The 17,809-nt window shown below is 28.7% G+C and overlaps 1 protein-coding gene across 2 annotated transcripts; it reads right to left on the reverse strand.

Annotated features, from left to right (window-relative positions):
* Positions 1 to 12,377: 12,377 nt before the first annotated feature.
* LOC125806787 (zinc finger protein JAGGED-like) lies at positions 12,378 to 15,706 on the reverse strand. Of its 2 annotated transcripts, none has more exons than XM_049486537.1 (5): positions 15,502 to 15,706; positions 15,347 to 15,426; positions 14,279 to 14,407; positions 13,498 to 13,576; positions 12,378 to 13,054 (listed from the first exon to the last, which is right to left on the reverse strand). In XM_049486537.1, coding segments are annotated over exons 1-5 (771 nt in total). In that variant the 5' UTR covers positions 15,504 to 15,706; the 3' UTR covers positions 12,378 to 12,573. The 2 variants fall into 2 exon arrangements, with proteins under 2 accessions (XP_049342494.1, XP_049342492.1); XM_049486535.1 differs by having other exon boundaries at positions 12,458 to 13,054; positions 15,329 to 15,426.
* Between the last annotated feature and the right edge of the window lie 2,103 nt (positions 15,707 to 17,809).

Below are 17,809 nucleotides of genomic sequence, written 5' to 3' on the forward strand. Positions count from 1 at the left end.
ATGACAAGCGAGATTGGGATTGGGAGGAGAGAGATGAGCGAGATTGGGAGAGAGAGAAGAGAGGCGAGTGAGATTGGGTGAGGGAGAGGAGAGGTGAGCAAGAGAGGGCAGAGAGTGGGAGAGAGGTGAATTGTATATGTATATAGGTTAGATAATTGTATATTATACATATGTATTTGTATATTCTGCCGAATTATACATATACAAACGTGGCTAATTATACATATACAAACGTGGCTAATTATACAAACTCGAAGTTAGCCCGCGTAATTAATGTATAATGTTAGTCATGAGTGGTAATTATAGCAAACTATAGCTATGATGAGTAATTAAGTAGTATAAGTTTGCTTAACCGCGTAATTTTCCCTTGATTCATTGTTAGTATTGATGATTGACATACAACAAATTAGTCCAACAACACAAGCACGGCCCTTTTTGGAGAAAGGGGCTTGTGAAATCCTTTTGGGCCTATCCTTTAGCACAAGTAAAATGGGCTCACTAATGAGAACTGTTAATAACGCCCAAATTCACCTTTCATGGGCTTCACCTGGTTCAAAGTTCAAAAGAAATAAAGGAAATTATCTTTCTATATATGTTTGATTGAAAACTCAAATAATTGGGAAAATTGTATAAACTAACAAACTATTAATTTAAATTAAATATTATAACTACAATTTCATTTAATTATAATCCGTAGCAAACACTTGTCATTCGCCTCTCTCCCCAGAAATCTCGCTCGCCACTCTCCCTGATCTCACTCGTCACTCTCCCTCGCCTCTCTCACTTTATACAAACACAAATGTATAAATTGCGTTTGTGTTTGTATAAAGTGAGAGAAAACTGTATATACAAATACAAATACATATATATATTTCCGTCCTATACACTTATAATTATACAAATACAGATCTTCCCCTAGCAGTTCTTTTTGCCTTTCTCGCTTTATACAAACACAAATTATACAAATTACAATATATAATTTGTGTTGTATATTTGATATACAAATGTTTTATTTCGATTCAATTGTATATAAATTCAAATTTTATGCAGATATACAAACATAAAGAACATATACATATACAAATGCAATTTTCATAGACACAGACACCCGATTTATACAAATCGCTGCGATTTATACAAATCAGGTGTCTACGATTTTATACAAATCAAAGCTGCCTGTAATTTTTTTACAGAGCCGATGCTCCATAGCAAACATAAAATTTGTTATGGAGCGCAATTATGTAAACTATAGCTATATCATACATATGATTTTTATGTTTGCTAAACCTGAAATTTACTCAAAATAATTTATATTAACATGAAACTTCTCATTTTACTTTTAAATAATATGATTTTGTTTACACAATAAAGCCATGGACCGATCAACACGTTTAATATCAATTTCTTTTCTTGAATTCATGTGTCTGATCAAACAGGTTCACATAAAATGAACGATTGAATTCATGTGGTGATCTACATTAATCAAAATGGAGAGATTGCACGTACCTCAATTATTTTACCGAATTACCTGCCAAACTAGGCACCATAACTTAGGCATATGGAAAAACCATATATAATAGAGTTGAAGTAATCTACAACAGGCAGAGTGTCAAAAGTTATCATATTATCAGGTCATATTTAAGGTATTATTTTGAAGATTATAAATCCCACATTTTAATGAAAGATACCTTAGATATCCTTTGAGTGAGACTAGACAATAATTTTTTTTAATAACTTATATAACGATAACAATAACATACTCAGTGTGATCCCTCCACAAGAGGGGTCTAGGCTGAATATATAGGAAGTATGCATACCTTACCCCTATTTTTATTGGATAGAGACGTTGTTTCCGCCATACTTTTTTTTTTCATAACTAAGGATGTATATATATAACTTAAACCCTAATAACATAATATGCAGGTATATGTTTGTCTATCTGAATATATATATATATATAATGAAACTCAAAACTATATATGTCAGTTTCATAAAGGACAATCTATTAGATGAAACTTCAGCAATAAAACACAAATTGTGTAAGACAATATAATAATATATACAGACATATAAAACATGTATACGATATATATATTCTTGTTTTTATATTTGATAAGGATGTAACAAGGGTTATATTTTAGTAGGTACAAAAACCCTAAAAATAAAAAATAAAAATGAAGATGCATGCATGATAATGATTGATTAAAGGCGTGACATCAATTTTGAAACCACAATGATATCTTGTGGCAAATGATTAGTCGTTTTCGTCTTGAATTTCGTTTGAATCCCAACTTGTTTCCATTGGTCAATGTAGATCTTCATTATAGTATTAAATTATAACTCATTCCTTCTTTTCTTCATCGAGTAACGAGAAAAATTGCCAGCGTGATTAGAAGATTACGAGTTTAAACTATAGAAATGCTAAGGCTATTACATGGTATCTTAGGGTTTTCCAAAGAAAACGTATACTATCGATAATGTTACTATGCTTACATTGAAACTTCTACTTTTAATTATCTCCTGATTTGAGATTTTGTTCACACACTCGATATTTTGAATTTGGACCTTTTAGCCGTAATTGATGCACTCCTCTCCCTTTGTTTTGACATTCTTTTAATTACTCAATTGTAGTACTATAATCTTTGGGTGAATATATTGAAAAAGACAAAAAAAATATGCATGTTTATTTGAACTGTTAAACTAGTAAATCAACCTCTAATTTTTATGTTTGGAAGATTCAAAATCTATATATATACACATTAAAAATATATTTGTATGTAAATTTTTATTGAGGGAATTCAGATGAACACTCTCGCCCCCTCCTAGATCCGCCCCTATTCACAATCATCTTTTACCAATATTGTTGTAACAAAAATTTACATGTTTGTTGGGGTGCATGTGTATAAAACGTACGTAAAATTTTCACAAAAATAGTCAGCCCGTTAGTTGATAAACATTAGATGTGAAGAAGCACTATTTCTTGCAAAAATGTTTTGCAGCTTTGACTACCAATAGCTTTACATGCATAAATTAAAGTGAACCCACTATAAATGTTTCTCTAAGACATGTATCTATCAACTTAAGGGTTTGTTTGGTAGGAAAGAGTTTTTTTTTCTTGAAAAGAAATTATCAAAATATATGTTCGATCGTACCAAACACACCCTTAAATCGGAAAACAAGTTTCTTTAAAATTAGAAAATAACATTATTGTTGGCAATCAAAGTATGAAAATAAGTTTCACAACTGACATTATATGCCGATCGTTTCCTTACACCCGCCTCCCTAAGTGATGACATTAATTAGGATTTTCCCTTATAAGGAGCTAGATTCGAAATATAAAGATAATCAACCAGTAAACACAAAAAGAGCTTAATTAAAGAGATTCAACATCTATTGTGCATACATAAAGATAATTTTGACTGCCTTATATGTATACAATATGCAATTTTCTGACGAAGGGGATTCCTTTAGGTCGCCCATGGAAGCCCTAGTGCCCCACCCAACCTCTAAACCAATCCCCCCCCACCCCCACCCCCAAACCAACCCAAGATTTTCACTATATTTTTATATAAGACAATATTTTTGCTCACTATGAAAATATACTATAAATAAGAAATTTACTTATTACTCGTATTTTTCATGAAAACATTTTCTAATTTCATGCCAAACACACCCTTATTAATATCCTTTCTCTCTCTAATTATAAATTTGTGAACACATGAAATGTGAAAATAAATAAATACAACTAAAAAGTACTTACAATAAAGTAAGTATAAAAAAGTGTAAGCAAGTGTTGGGGGAGAAGAGGTGAACTTTTAGCTAATTTGGGTATGATTGAAGAAGGGCAATATATATTGGGCAAAGCATCTTAAAAAACCAAAGCAATATAATACAAATTTTTTGTACTAATAAAGGGTATCTATTTCTTGATGAAGTATAAATGTATTGGCACTCTCAATTTTTGGAATTTAGTCTCTTATTGGAAATTATTCTATGGTCAATTTAAACATTTATATGTGTACGTGTGAGTTTTTATTTTCAGAATTTGGAAAAGTGTTTCTGGATTTACCATTGAATCTTATGTCTACTCACTAGTCACTAACCAGAGAGCATAGGTGGATTTATAGGACAATTTATGGTGCTCGTGAACACATGGTTTTTTCGTCAAACTGGTTATTTTTTGTACGTATTATTGTAATTGATTTAATATTATTTGTGGATATTCATGTTCTAAAAAGGATATGGTGCTAGTGAGCACATGATTTTTTTCGCTGAATTGAATATTTTATGTACGTATTTATTACAATTAATTTAATATTATTTGTGGATATTCATGCTTTAGAAAAACTAAATTGTATGTGTGGTTAAATGCTAAATATTTTACCTAAAATAAAGATCAGGATAAATTACTATTTCAAATTTTTTAATGGTTTACTCATGTTATAAAAATAATAAATTTGTCTTTGCTAGAGAGTACGTGGGAGAGTGAGTTTAAAAAATATTTACACGTGAGAAAGAATTAAAACTCTTAGAATAAAAATATTCTTAGTACTTAGTAGTACATTAATTGTAGAGGTTACATTAGTTTACTGGATATTTTTCATATCCAACTCCAGTTTAACTATTGTTTTAGTACTACTGAGGTTATATCAACAATAATGTAACATAGTCAGTATAATTTTATAAATAGAATCTACGTAATTTTTTTTTTCTAGAAATAGAGAAATTAATTCTGACGGATCCTTAGCACAACAACGCAAAAGAGTACTACAATGGTTATTCATAAGTTATTTTTAAGTTTGTGTTTGAGCATGCGATATGAAGTCATGATTTCAAGTCAGCGTTTACAACTATGATTTGAGATCATAATTTGAACTCAAAAAATTCCAAATTCTCCAAATAAACACGATTTCCATTTTTTTAATGTTAAAAATTGACCCATTATAAGTTTATGGGATTCTGTAAGTTTATAAAAGACCTATCATTTTAAATTTTGTAAAAGAAGACTCTTTATGTTAATACATTTTCTCCATGATCCAAGAAGATCGTAGTCAGGGGTGGAGCTAGCCTTTGAGACACGGATTAAACCGAATCTAATAATTTTAATTCAAATTATGTATTTATCTTTAGAAATTCATTCAATATACACAAATTATTAATTTAAAATTCAATAACTTGACAGGGCAAAAATTCTGAATCCAAAAACTTGACTCCGATCCGCTTCTGATTATAGCCACCATGATAAAGGTTACTAACGGATTATAAGATGAAAGAAGAGAAATATCATTATATTTTCTTAAAACCGAACCAATTCGACAACAACCAAACCAGTTAAAGATTTTTATGTTTTGGTTATCAAGAACCATGTCCAATTGAAGTGAAAAACAGTGAAATTACTGTAATGACTTGTTTGGCAGCGGGGTATAAGTGTCGTGATCCAGAAATTAAAGTCAGGATACAAATCATAACCTAATGTACAAAAGTCTATGGTATACTGTTAGATCCAATCTTTTCTACTTGAATATGCAATGGGGAAAAAGATTTGACTTTATGTACATCAATAAAATGTAATTATTATTTTTTCAGTAATAGTATAATTTACGTCTTTTATTTTAATTTATGGGACATACATTCATTTTTTGACCTATTTTAAAAAATAATTACTTAAGTTTAAATTTTTTATTATCTTCAATAAAATGATTCATAGTTGTACAAACTTAAAGCCTTATTTTAAAACATAAATTTAACTATTCACACTTATTAAGATAAGTTATTTCTAATTATATTTTATATGCTATAATAATATTCTTTCCATTTCATTTTATGCATTTGGGGATGAAATATATATAAGAAAATAACAAAAACTTATAAATATTGTGATTTGAAATTAATAATACGTGTAGCGTAATAAAAATGGCCATTGAATCTTATGGTGTTTAATACATATTGAAATATAAAAAGTGTTTCACTGCTAAATATAAATTTGATATTCTTTTTTAAATAAATTAAAAAATAATTAACCTTAATTCAAATAGATAGAGTATTGAAATAAATATGTTTACCAACAAGAATTGTGGTCGAGTGGTAAATACTCCATCATCCTTAACTAAATGTCTCAAGTTTGAGTTCCCCTAAGTATGTACGAAGTCGCCTTTGTTAGGGAGTGTTTTTTTTTTGGTTTTTCACCTGGTGTCTGAAGCCTGCATTGAAGTCCCGACTATATCTAGATTGCGCACGCCACGTCGAGGCGCTCCCAACAAGATTTTGTACATATCCAATGCTTGAATCCGAGACTTCTAGTTAAGGGTGAAACCACAACCTATGTTGGTGTTAGGGAGTGGTTACCTCTTCTGTGCGTAAATCTAAATTTAGTCGAGCTCTAATATGAATATCGAGCACCAAATATACATTAATGACGAAAATAAAGAAAAATAATATGAATGGGGGAAGCATGCAGCAGCTTTAAACATATCCCTAAGAAATGTGGGTTTGCAAGCTGACTCTATGTATCTATGTATGTATATTATATTGGGGATCGACTTTAGAGTTTAGCTATTGGCACTTTCTTTCTTTCTTTAAATTCAGATTTCCCAAAATCTTTTTACACAGTTTATTCATCTAACTTTATTAGTGTAGTCTCTACTCTAGCAGCACCTAATGTGGGTTTACAAGATTCTTAATCTGTCTGTCTCAATTTACGTGATATATTTTTTTATATACCTAAACACTAGCCCAGATATGCTCGACACAGTCGAACTCAGTAACTTTTATGCATATCTAGTTTAAGATCATAAAATTCACAAGTCTTGATTAGAGTACATCACAATCATATAAATTGCGACGAAAGGATTATTATAATATCAAAGTCATATTTTGGTTTTTAAATTGTGATTAGGTAGTAGGTAAAGTATATGTAATTGGCTAAAAGGATCTTTGTTAAGCTACAGTGTAGTACCTTTCGTCAGTACAAGTCTCGGGATTTCAGCTCATACAAAGAAACAAACGTTGAGTGTTTCTGTAGCTCTCTACTTGTGCAATAGTAGTAGTAAATTACTACCAGAGAGGGTGTAGGGTAGGGGTGAGTGGGGTGGTCCCCTACATATTATATTTTGCCTTTTTTATTCGGTGTCCGGAGCTTGTATCGAAGCATCGATTAAATCTGGACCGCACACGCTCATTCGGAGGGTGACGCTTTCAATAATATGCACATGGTTTGAATCTAAGACTTCTGGTTAAGGATGAGTCAGTCTAATCACTAGCACTCCTAGCTCCATCTCTGCCAAATTGTACTGTGGCTAGAGGTGTGCATCGATCGGTTCCGTTTGGTTTTATCTATTATCGGTTTGGTTTATTATTTTTCAGTTTTTAAATACGCTAAACGAATAACCAAATCAATTTGATTTATCGGGTTTTAGTCCTTAACGATTCGGTTTCCGATTTAACAAATAAGAAAATGCTCATAAAACAAATATATAGAATTTCTCCAATAATTTGACACGATAGGACAATAATAAAACTTTACAAATGCTCATAAAATAGAAACAATCATATATATATATATATATATATATATATATATATATATAAAGCTAGATAAAAAAGAAGTGATGTGACACCTCTCAATGGTCAAGGATCTTATTTATCTTTTTTTGTGATTTTTTGACATTTTTTTCTAATTATTCTCAATTATTTTGTTTTATAAAATCATCTTCTAAATTCATACCTCTTCAATTATATAAATTTAAATCTTAATTAATTTAATAATATCTATAACTCCTAACCTTTCATATTCATAACCTTCATATTATTTAATATACAAATTTATAACTCCTTAAAATGACACTTAGAAAAACTTATCTTGAGACATGTATGGTGATTATTTTATGTTCATTTTTCTTATTCTTCATCTTGTGTTTTTTTGGTTGGTCATTTTTTGTCTTCTTTGATCTTATTTGCACGAGAGATATGTATAATGAAGAATATTTTACATAGTTGAATTTTACGAGGTAAAATGTTATAATTATCACTTTTTTCTATTGTAATTATATATTTAATATTATTTTTTTATATTCTAGATGATACAAAACATGAACTTTTTTTTAGAAAATGAAGTGATTTTTTTCTCTTTGCTTCTCTTTGTGGTTCTTAGATTCTTTTTTTTTTTTTTACTTATTTTTGTAGTTTTAAAGAATCTGATTATTTTTACTCTCTTCTTCTCTTTGTAGGTTTTGAAGAATTGATTATGTTGTGTTGAGAGCATGGTCCTTCTTTCCTCTTCAACTCATAATTGAATATTCTTCAAAGTTTTTACTTGATTAGTTAACTTTATTATTATGTATTTTTTGTTGTTGTTGTTGTTGTTGTGTTGTTGTAAGGTTAACTTATCGTGTTTTCAAGTCAAGATATTTTTGAAAAAAAAGAGTAGAAAAGGGAGTTAATATATACATGTATGCTACTCAAGAAAGTATGTAGATAATTTTGTAGTTATGTGGATAATTTTTTATTAATTATAATGATAGAACACGAGAATGTAAAGTTGATTTGTAATTTTCAAGATACAGTTTAATTCATAGAAAATTTGATTATTAATATGTAATTTGCAATCTTCATATTTTGATTTTATTATTATTATTGTTAGAAGTTTTCAAGTTTTGAGATTTTTAGAGATCACTATTATGATTTGTTGGGTCCGAACTCAAAATGTGAAAGTATTTGGTTAGGATAAAAATAATTTAGTAAAACTATTTGTCTCTCTCAATCTACTTACTTTACCAACATATAAATTATCTAGAAGAAAAGTGATATGACATTTTTTTTTTGCCAAGAATCATATTTATCTTCTTCTTTTTTCTCATTTTCTTGATAATTTTTTTTTGTCTATATATTCTTATTATTGTACAAAAATAAATATGTCAATTACTATTCCTTTATTTATTCATATTCTTTAATAGAAAATTCTAATTGCCTTTTATTTTTCTTACTTTCATGACATTTGATGATCATGTAACTTCTAAATTATATTAATATAGTCATGTCATAAAATTATTTGATATTTAATTATCTTTATTTTCCATACTTTCATGATTTTAATGATCACAAATCCTAAATTACGTTAAAAGTCATGTTCATGATATCATTTAATATTTCATATTGTTATCTTATAATTAGAGGCATTATAAAATTTTAATATAAAAATAATAAAACTTATATGTATACTAAAATTAGAGATTATATATATATATATATATATATATATATATATATGACTAAAAATAATTTATTTTTAACTCTCTTATTGATTAAGAAAAAAATTAAATTTCGTCATTTAGTTCTCTTAATAACAAATTTGTGTTTAAAGTGTTAAAGAAAAGTCATATATATAATCAATCTTCTTTGTGTGAATTACATATAAACATTTCTATTATTATTACTACGTAATAATTAAAAATGACAAGCTCCAAAATTGTATCATATAAACAATTAAAAGAATATAGTTGATACCTCAATGAAAAATATGGAAGAAGACAAAAAAGAAAAAGGGAAATCTAATAGGAACAATTGTATTAGTGTTGTAAAAAATTATTCAACTCTTGGTACTTTTTCTACATCTTTGTCGTTGCATACACATATTCTTTTAAAAAAAATATTTCTTCTCACTACTGATAATCTCTATACGATAAATTATGTGATTAATTTTATTTTATTTTTATTGTAAAAGTAAAACCTCAATGACAGTGTTTCACTATAGCAACTTAATTCTCTCTTCTCGCAATGCATACTATAAGAATGAAAGTTTAAATATATATTTTAAATATTAATGGATCTTATGTGCCACAAATATGTAGTAAATGAATGGCAATACGATCATCAATCATCGAAAAAAATTTCTCTAACTTTTGAATCTCGGGCATATATATGTTCGAATTTAATTCATGTATTTTTTTTCTCACCATGATTTAGCACAAATATATTTTGATTTGTTTATTTTTTATTATAGAGTCATTTATACAAAAAAAAAAAGTCATGTAATTTATGATCAAGTAAATTTAGTATTGTTGGTTGAACCAATAATATTACTATAAGAATCATTGAATTTAGTATGAAACTATGATAATTAGATTGTTACTTAACTAAAGCTTTTCATATCAATTTTTATGTTTTCATTTTTTTTTATCAGCAATTTTAAATTGAAAATGCAGCATGCGATTTTTTAACAATTTTTCTAAATAGATAATATCATAATTGTAACTTAATTTCTACTTATATCTTTTATTATATCATTTATTAATTATTTTAAAATAAATTTAATATCTTTTTATATCCGCGCGAAGTGCGGACAAGTACACTAGTAGTAACTCTAAAGAAAAGAACTATACAAGTGCAAGTGTGCAATACAAATAAAAGAGTTTGTTTCTTGTGAACTCAAAATTACTTTGAAATGTATGTGAATTGAAGGCTAAAGAGCAAATGAAGTAACCAGTAAGATATTGATATCAATATTTAATATTTATATAAGGATAAGTAATAAATTACTATTATCTTAATATGTTATTGATTTATCTAATAATCTAATAAAAAAAAAAACCAAAATCAAATCAATAATCTGATAAAAAAAAATTTGATTCAATTTATTGATCGATTCGATTTTATATTAGTAAAGCACTATGATAATTATAAGTAGTACTTTTATGTTTTAAGTGCCATAATGGAAACCACAGGTGTTGTTGGTTCAATGAATCTTTTTATATATTTATGTTAGGGCCTATATTATGTTTAGGTTTAATTTAGTGGCCATAAGTATGAAAAAAGTTGATGGTATTTGACCTGCCATTAGAGTTGCAATTTTTTATTTTATTTTTTGGCTGCTTTCATTCAGACCTAGCTATTAATTTTCACACACATAGTATAGTAATAGACTAGCTGAGGAACTTGATAACTCTTCTCATCTACTTGTTCAAAATCATATGCAGCTTTTGTCTATTTCTGCAAAAATGTTCCCACAGCCACCCTAGTAACTTCAATTTGGTAATTCTTGGGTACATAAAACCACCCTTATTAAAACAAACAGTTTAAAAACTTATTTATGTGTAGAGTTTTGTTTACCATAATTTTAAAAAAAAAACTAGGTATAGTACTCATGTATATATTATTGTTTTTGGTTTTCGGTGTTTAATATTCATTTTGGAGCTCAAAAGTTTCACTTTGATAGAGAGGGCGGTAAAATGCTCCCTACTAAAGATGATTTCATAACTAGAGGTCGAATCCCAAACTTTTGGTTAATGTTGGAGAAGTACTTATCACTTAATCACCACAACCTAAAGACAACTTGATGGTATACGATTTTCTTAACTAACGATGTATATATAAAGTTTTATAGCACACTATAATTAAGTGTATATGTTACCTACTAGTATAACAAGTGAAAATGAGCTGAGTGTGGAAAGTGTTTACGCTTGATAGTGTACGTAGTTTAATTTATTTATTTAACTCTAATCACACACTTCTTGAATATATATATACGTGTTTAACTAACGAAAAAAATCATGCCCACACGTGAAAACAGAAAAATCTTGAAACAATATAATATAATTAACTATTTATCCACCGACTCAAGTATATCAAAACCTAAATTTAACTCAATAACACTTCCAAATGTCACTTCTTTCCATCACATTATTAACCAAATAACACTTCCAAATGTCACTTCTTTCCATCACATTATCTTCAAGACAACTAAGAATCTAAGTTTGATTTCAAACCAAATGATCACTTACTTTAATAATATGAGAAATATGAGTGGTGGGGGAGGGGATGTGGGGCAAAAGACTTATAATAACTATGTATAAAATGACAAGAAATATATATAATCCCCATGCAAAGTTATGTAACTTTGAGTTGAAATGAAACTAATTTGTTGTCCCATGTAGAGGAGCAAAATCTAGTTTCATTTAGAACATGTTTTTTTGTACCATATAGTTACTCTCCAATCAGATCCCTAGCTTCAAGCCAAACTAGTACATCTATATGGACTACATTTTTTATGAGTGCAAAATTGCTCAAAAGCTGATTTCACTAAAAAATAAATAAACAGATCATATTCTCCCAATTTCTTGACCCCATTTTGTCAGATATGTAGTCTCAAATATCTCTCTTTATAATGTAAAATTAAATTATGACTATAGGTAACTCTTCATATATGTATTTAGATAGGAGTTATATGAAGAGTTATCTATTGTCATTGATTAATTTTACGAAATATTAAGAAATTTATATATCGTGGTTAGGGTGTTGCCAAACCCCCTAGCACTTAGGAGGTGAAAACTTCTAAGTGAATGGATTCCGGTTAAAAAAGAGAATTAAGGTAACTCTTCATATTAAGTAATGAAAGATAGAGTGATAGTCTGCTATATAAACTGTCAAATTACACGGATAATCATTGTGTAAAATTTCTCTACGTTGTCAGTGTACAAAACTTTAATTATAACTACATTAAAAAGATAATTAAGACTAGCACAAAAAGAAAGTTAAACATAGAACAAGGAAATAAAGCAAAATAAAATGACAAAAAAACTACTAAAATCCATCTTGAAATCGATCCAAATGTTGTTGTTTCCCACTAGAGCTACTTCCATTATTGCCAAGTCCAAGTCCATGCCCTATTGGTGCACCAATGCAAGTGTAATTATTACTATTATTATTATTGTTGTTGTTACCGTGATCAGGCCCCAGAGCGGATGATCCCATGAAGTTATTGGTAGTACTTGTCGAGTGTGTGTTGGATCCTGACAAGACATGGCCTAGGAAGTAGTCGTTTGTTTGGGCCGGATATTGATGAGAAGAGAATGAAACCATACGCGGTGGAGAAGCGTACATGTATGATGGTTGATGTGGTGGTTGTGGTGGTGGAGATGGCAAGAGGGTAGTGGTGGAATTGCCTGAAAATAACCTTGTTGGATAAAGTGATGATGGTGGTGGCGGTGGCCTATATGAGAGTGTTGGATCACCAATGTTTGTTGATTGGTGATAACCTCCTCCATGAGGAATTGGAGGACAACTGCAAATATATAAAAAATCGAGTTTAAGTTTTATGTATTAACCAAGTAAAATAATCAAACATAAAATTTTCTAATAAGTTTTAGTTAGTAACTTGATATGACTAATAAAGATATAATATATCCTGTTAAAATATGTTGATGGCATTAAAAAAAAAAAATTAGATTATAAATGTACGTATATATAACATAAATTCAAAAATTAATACTACCTAGTCAAAAAGAGAAGATCAAAGATATATTTAGTGAAAAAATAATACTCTTAAGAGAAAAATGAAATTAACTTAAATAGTAGTCAATTCAACAAATTAAACTAAAAATAACCAATAGATATACGTAATGAGTATAGTTTATGTTGTAATTAGTGTATAACGGTATATAATTATTGTATATCGACTTTAAAAAAGTAAACAGTAAATTCGATCAGCGAAAAAACGAAACATACCTAAGGTGATGTGGAGGGATTATGTTATCATTGTTGAAGACAAGTTGACGAGCTCGATTTAGTGTTTCTGTCTCCCTCTCTATTTCCAAAAATAAAATAAAAAAGAACAAAATCAAAAAATCAAAATCAAAAATTAAATCAAATCAAATCAGAGAATATTTATTTACTCCATTTATTTCCACCCAACCAACTATTTCTACTATTTTTGTATGAAAACAAGATTGACATGACTACGCTTCTGGAAATAAAATCATTGACCAATACTGTTAACACCTCAAAATTATAACCCCAAAATAACAAATAAAAGAAAAAAAAACATTTTAAAAAAAGTTAACTCCTCACATTACTAATTCAATTTTGCTCAAAATTTTTGTCTAATTGTTTCTTGTTTTGTTGGTTGAAATTTTAAAAAAATAAAAAATTAAAGGTTAAATATTTTTTTGGCAAAGAAATAATAAACATCCTTCCTTCTCTCTAGCTCCGCCACGCCCTAATTTGCAAGACAACAAATCCTACATAAATATTTTTTCATAGTCATATTAAATCCTTCAAAATTATCACAAATACGATCGACCTACATATATCTTTAACAAAAGAAAGAAAATGTTGGAATGGTCATATTGTCAAATGCGATCGATCGATCCATATATATTATCAATATCGTCTAGCAAATCTAGAAGGAGGTGACTCGTAACTCATTTTCAAAATTAAAAATATAAAAAAATTATATTTTCACCGTCTGGTTATAAATAACCGGACAGTGAAAAGACAAGTGACTTGCCTTGACGGTGGCGGTTCATGTGTCCCCCAAGTGCTTGTGATTTGCAAAATTTGAGGGAACAAAACCTACACTCATAAACTTTACCACAATCTTCTTTACCGCCGTTTTTCTTTTTTCTATACCCTCCTCCTGCAAATGTAAACAAAAAGTTGTACAAAATTAAATTTATTTGATAAGACAAATCATAAAAAAAAATAAAAAAAAATCTTTAATTAGTATTAGGGTTTTTGCTATATCGAGGAAGCTAGGAATCAACAAGATAAAATAATTTAAAAGTAAAATTTATTTTTTTGGAAAAGACTATGAAATATGAATGTCCAAAGTTACTTTCTTGCTAAAAAAATGAGGAGAAAATGAAAATGAAAAATAAATAAGAGTTGTATTAATAGATTAAACAAAGCTAGAATTAAGCTATATCTTACATGATGTTTGTTTTCAAAACTGTATCAAAAACTTGAAACTTTTTTTTTTTTTTTGTAAAACTAAATAATAGGTACCAAAGGGGTTTTAATTTCTCCTTTAAAAAAATGTTTTGCCTCTTGTAGTGATTTTTGTGGAGAAAGATTTCATTTTTCAAGAAAAAAAGGCATTTAAGTTGACATGGACTATTAGTAGTTTTTGTTTGAACAAAAATAAATCTTGAAATTTTTCTTGATCCTTTTTTTCCTCTCAAACTAAATTGTAGGTTGCAAAGGATTTTATATACCAGGTCGAAGGAGATTCTGATGAACCCCTTCACCGAAAAATCATACTATATATATATATATATATATATATATATATATATATATAAGATCAAGATTTATATATATATATAATCAAATATTTAACCCTCGCTGAAAATTCTATTTCTGCCACTATTTGTTCAAGAAATAATGATGTTTATATATGAAGTAGTACTAGTAATTGTTTGGAGAAATATATACATATAAATCTTGAAATTTTTCATCTTCTTGATGGCATAAGGGTTTTTGTATGAAGAAAAAATCCTATTTTTTTTTTGTCAAAAAGAAAAACAGACAAAGTTGATATAGTAGTAATTATATGTACCGGAAGATGAAGAGCTACCTTCAAGGACTTGTTTACCATCTCTACAAAATTCTTCATGAGGTAAATTGTTGAGGTCAAGTGGATTTCTTTCTGGACTCCTACAAAAAAAGTTTAAAAAAAATAAGAAACAAAAAAAGTTAATTAAAAAAAAAGTATAGTGGGGTGAACCCTACATGACTACTAGTAGTAGAAGTGAGTAAAGAAATTTTGGCCAAATAATTAAAAAGACTTTCAGTTTGAGACTGAAATGTGTAGAGGGCTATAGTTGGAGTTGGAGTTTGAGTTTGAGTTTGAGACTTTGAGTGATGATGAAGAAAAAGGCTGAGGGTGTTTTGTGGGGTTTTCTCTCTATATATCTGCCAAATCTCTCTCTAAAATTGAACATACATATGCAGATCTAGGGGCTCTCGTGACTTTTTAAAGAGGAGTATGTATGTGTGAAAAAAGGGACCACTTAATTAGGATCAATCCCGTGGCGTAGTCAGAAATTTCGTCAAGTACGGTATATTTAGAATTTCATATAAGTATAATATACAGACATCTCAACCCGTCTTTATTGTGTCTCGTAGACACTAGACGCTGACGTGACATGTAATTTTAGAGGTGTCTAGATGATCATTCTGTAAGTTAAAGTGTTCAACTGACACAATAAAATGAGTTGAGGTGACTAGATGTGTATCTTCAAGAGTGGAGTCTTTAGTTGTCAATTGAGGTAAAGTTAAGATGTCTATATAGTATTGTCCTTATTAACATTTTCGTCGAAGTGTATTCAACTGGTTATCCTTCATAATACATGGTTGCACTACTATTAAGGAAGCGTGTGGTGAGACGATGGATATCTACGTTAGATCAAGCTTTGGAGATGGAGAAATTAATCTTTGTATATATAGAGAAGAATTCAGGATTTAAATATTATGAGTTTAAATTTGAGACTTATCACTATTCACTTAATTTACTGGTTTCAATTTTTTTTATCAATGATGTGACACAGTGGTTAATTACGAGATTAGTGAGAATCATCATGAGGTCATCTAAGTGCAAATCTCAGTGGAGTAAAAAATACTAGATGATTTCTTCTTATTTATCCAAGCTTGATAGACATATACAGAGACTACCCATTATCAGTGGCTAGCTAGTACCTCATAAGATTAGTCGAGGTGAGACCAAACTGACTCTAACACAATTATAAAAATAAACTATTGAGTTCGAAATAAATTATATTATATATTGATTCAGTAAGTTTTTTGAAATATATAGCACTTGATTCCAATGAACTCATATATTACATACTAGATCCGTCTTTGTTGGTAGGTCTCTTTATTCAAATCTTACCCATGAATTAATCAGATCGGTACGGAAAAAAAAGGTAATGGTATTTTGTCATTTGGTTAGGAGAGGGACGTTGCCTTAAAGTTTTCTTGGCTTAACATAAAGTAGCTAGTATTATTGCCCTCGAACTACTAGTCTCTCTTGTCCAAATATCATTTATATCAAATAATTGTTTTAACAACTAAAAGACACAATTCTAATATGGTTATCCAAGAGTAGTAAAATTTTGTTAGTGCTTACTTTCTCTTTTTTAAAAATTTTGCATTGGAATTGCTATCTTTTATTTATTTTTAATCACTTTCTTGAAGGGTACATAAAATTTATCAACATGATCAACTTTTACTCCATTGGTGTTAATTAGCTTGCAAGTACCTAAAAACACATTTATTTAAACTTATCATAAATTTGCATGCCTACTCTTTGATAGTGATATGTGCAAGGGGTCTGTTTAACTATTTTCAGTAAATATTTGACTAGCATCCTATTTGATCGTCCTCATTTAACTTGTATCGAATTTTTTTAAAAAAAAATATAAGTGTTGTCTGATTTAATGTGAATTTTTTTTAAAAAAATAGTTTCCCTCTGCTTATTCTTATGTTGCTTCAAAAACTTTGCTCGATATTGATCAAAAGAAATTTCATGGTTTATTATATTGTAAATTCCCCTAAATTTCAATTTATTTATGAGTTAATTTTAGGCTTAAAAGATATAAATTAGATTGAGGTACATGAATTAAATTAAATGAAGGTACTATAAAACACCAAGCTAATGTAGGTACCATGAATAAAACTTCAACTTGGCTTTGTCAAGGCTATAATTTAAATAAAAATGTCTAAAGTCATGGAAGGTATTATGTACCATGAATGAAACTCCAACTTCAAATAAATATGTCTCAAGTTTGGTCTTATCAAGGTCACCTTCATATAAATATGTTGAAGTTGGCCTTGTCAAGACATTATATATCTGAAGCCTCGCTAAGGTTATAACTTTAGTTGAAAATGCCTGAACTAATAATATTCTGCATATAGTCTAAATTATTTCACGTGATATCGAAATAGATAAAAATCTTAAATTCAAGTCTTACTTTCACCCTTAATTCGAAAAAATAATAATAATAAAAGATTCTATGTACGTGGTTGCATGCCTAAGAAA

Source organism: Solanum verrucosum, unplaced genomic scaffold (genome assembly GCF_900185275.1).
Source record: "Solanum verrucosum unplaced genomic scaffold, falcon-dt-bn FXZP01000196.1, whole genome shotgun sequence".
Taxonomy (NCBI): Eukaryota; Viridiplantae; Streptophyta; class Magnoliopsida; order Solanales; family Solanaceae; genus Solanum; species Solanum verrucosum.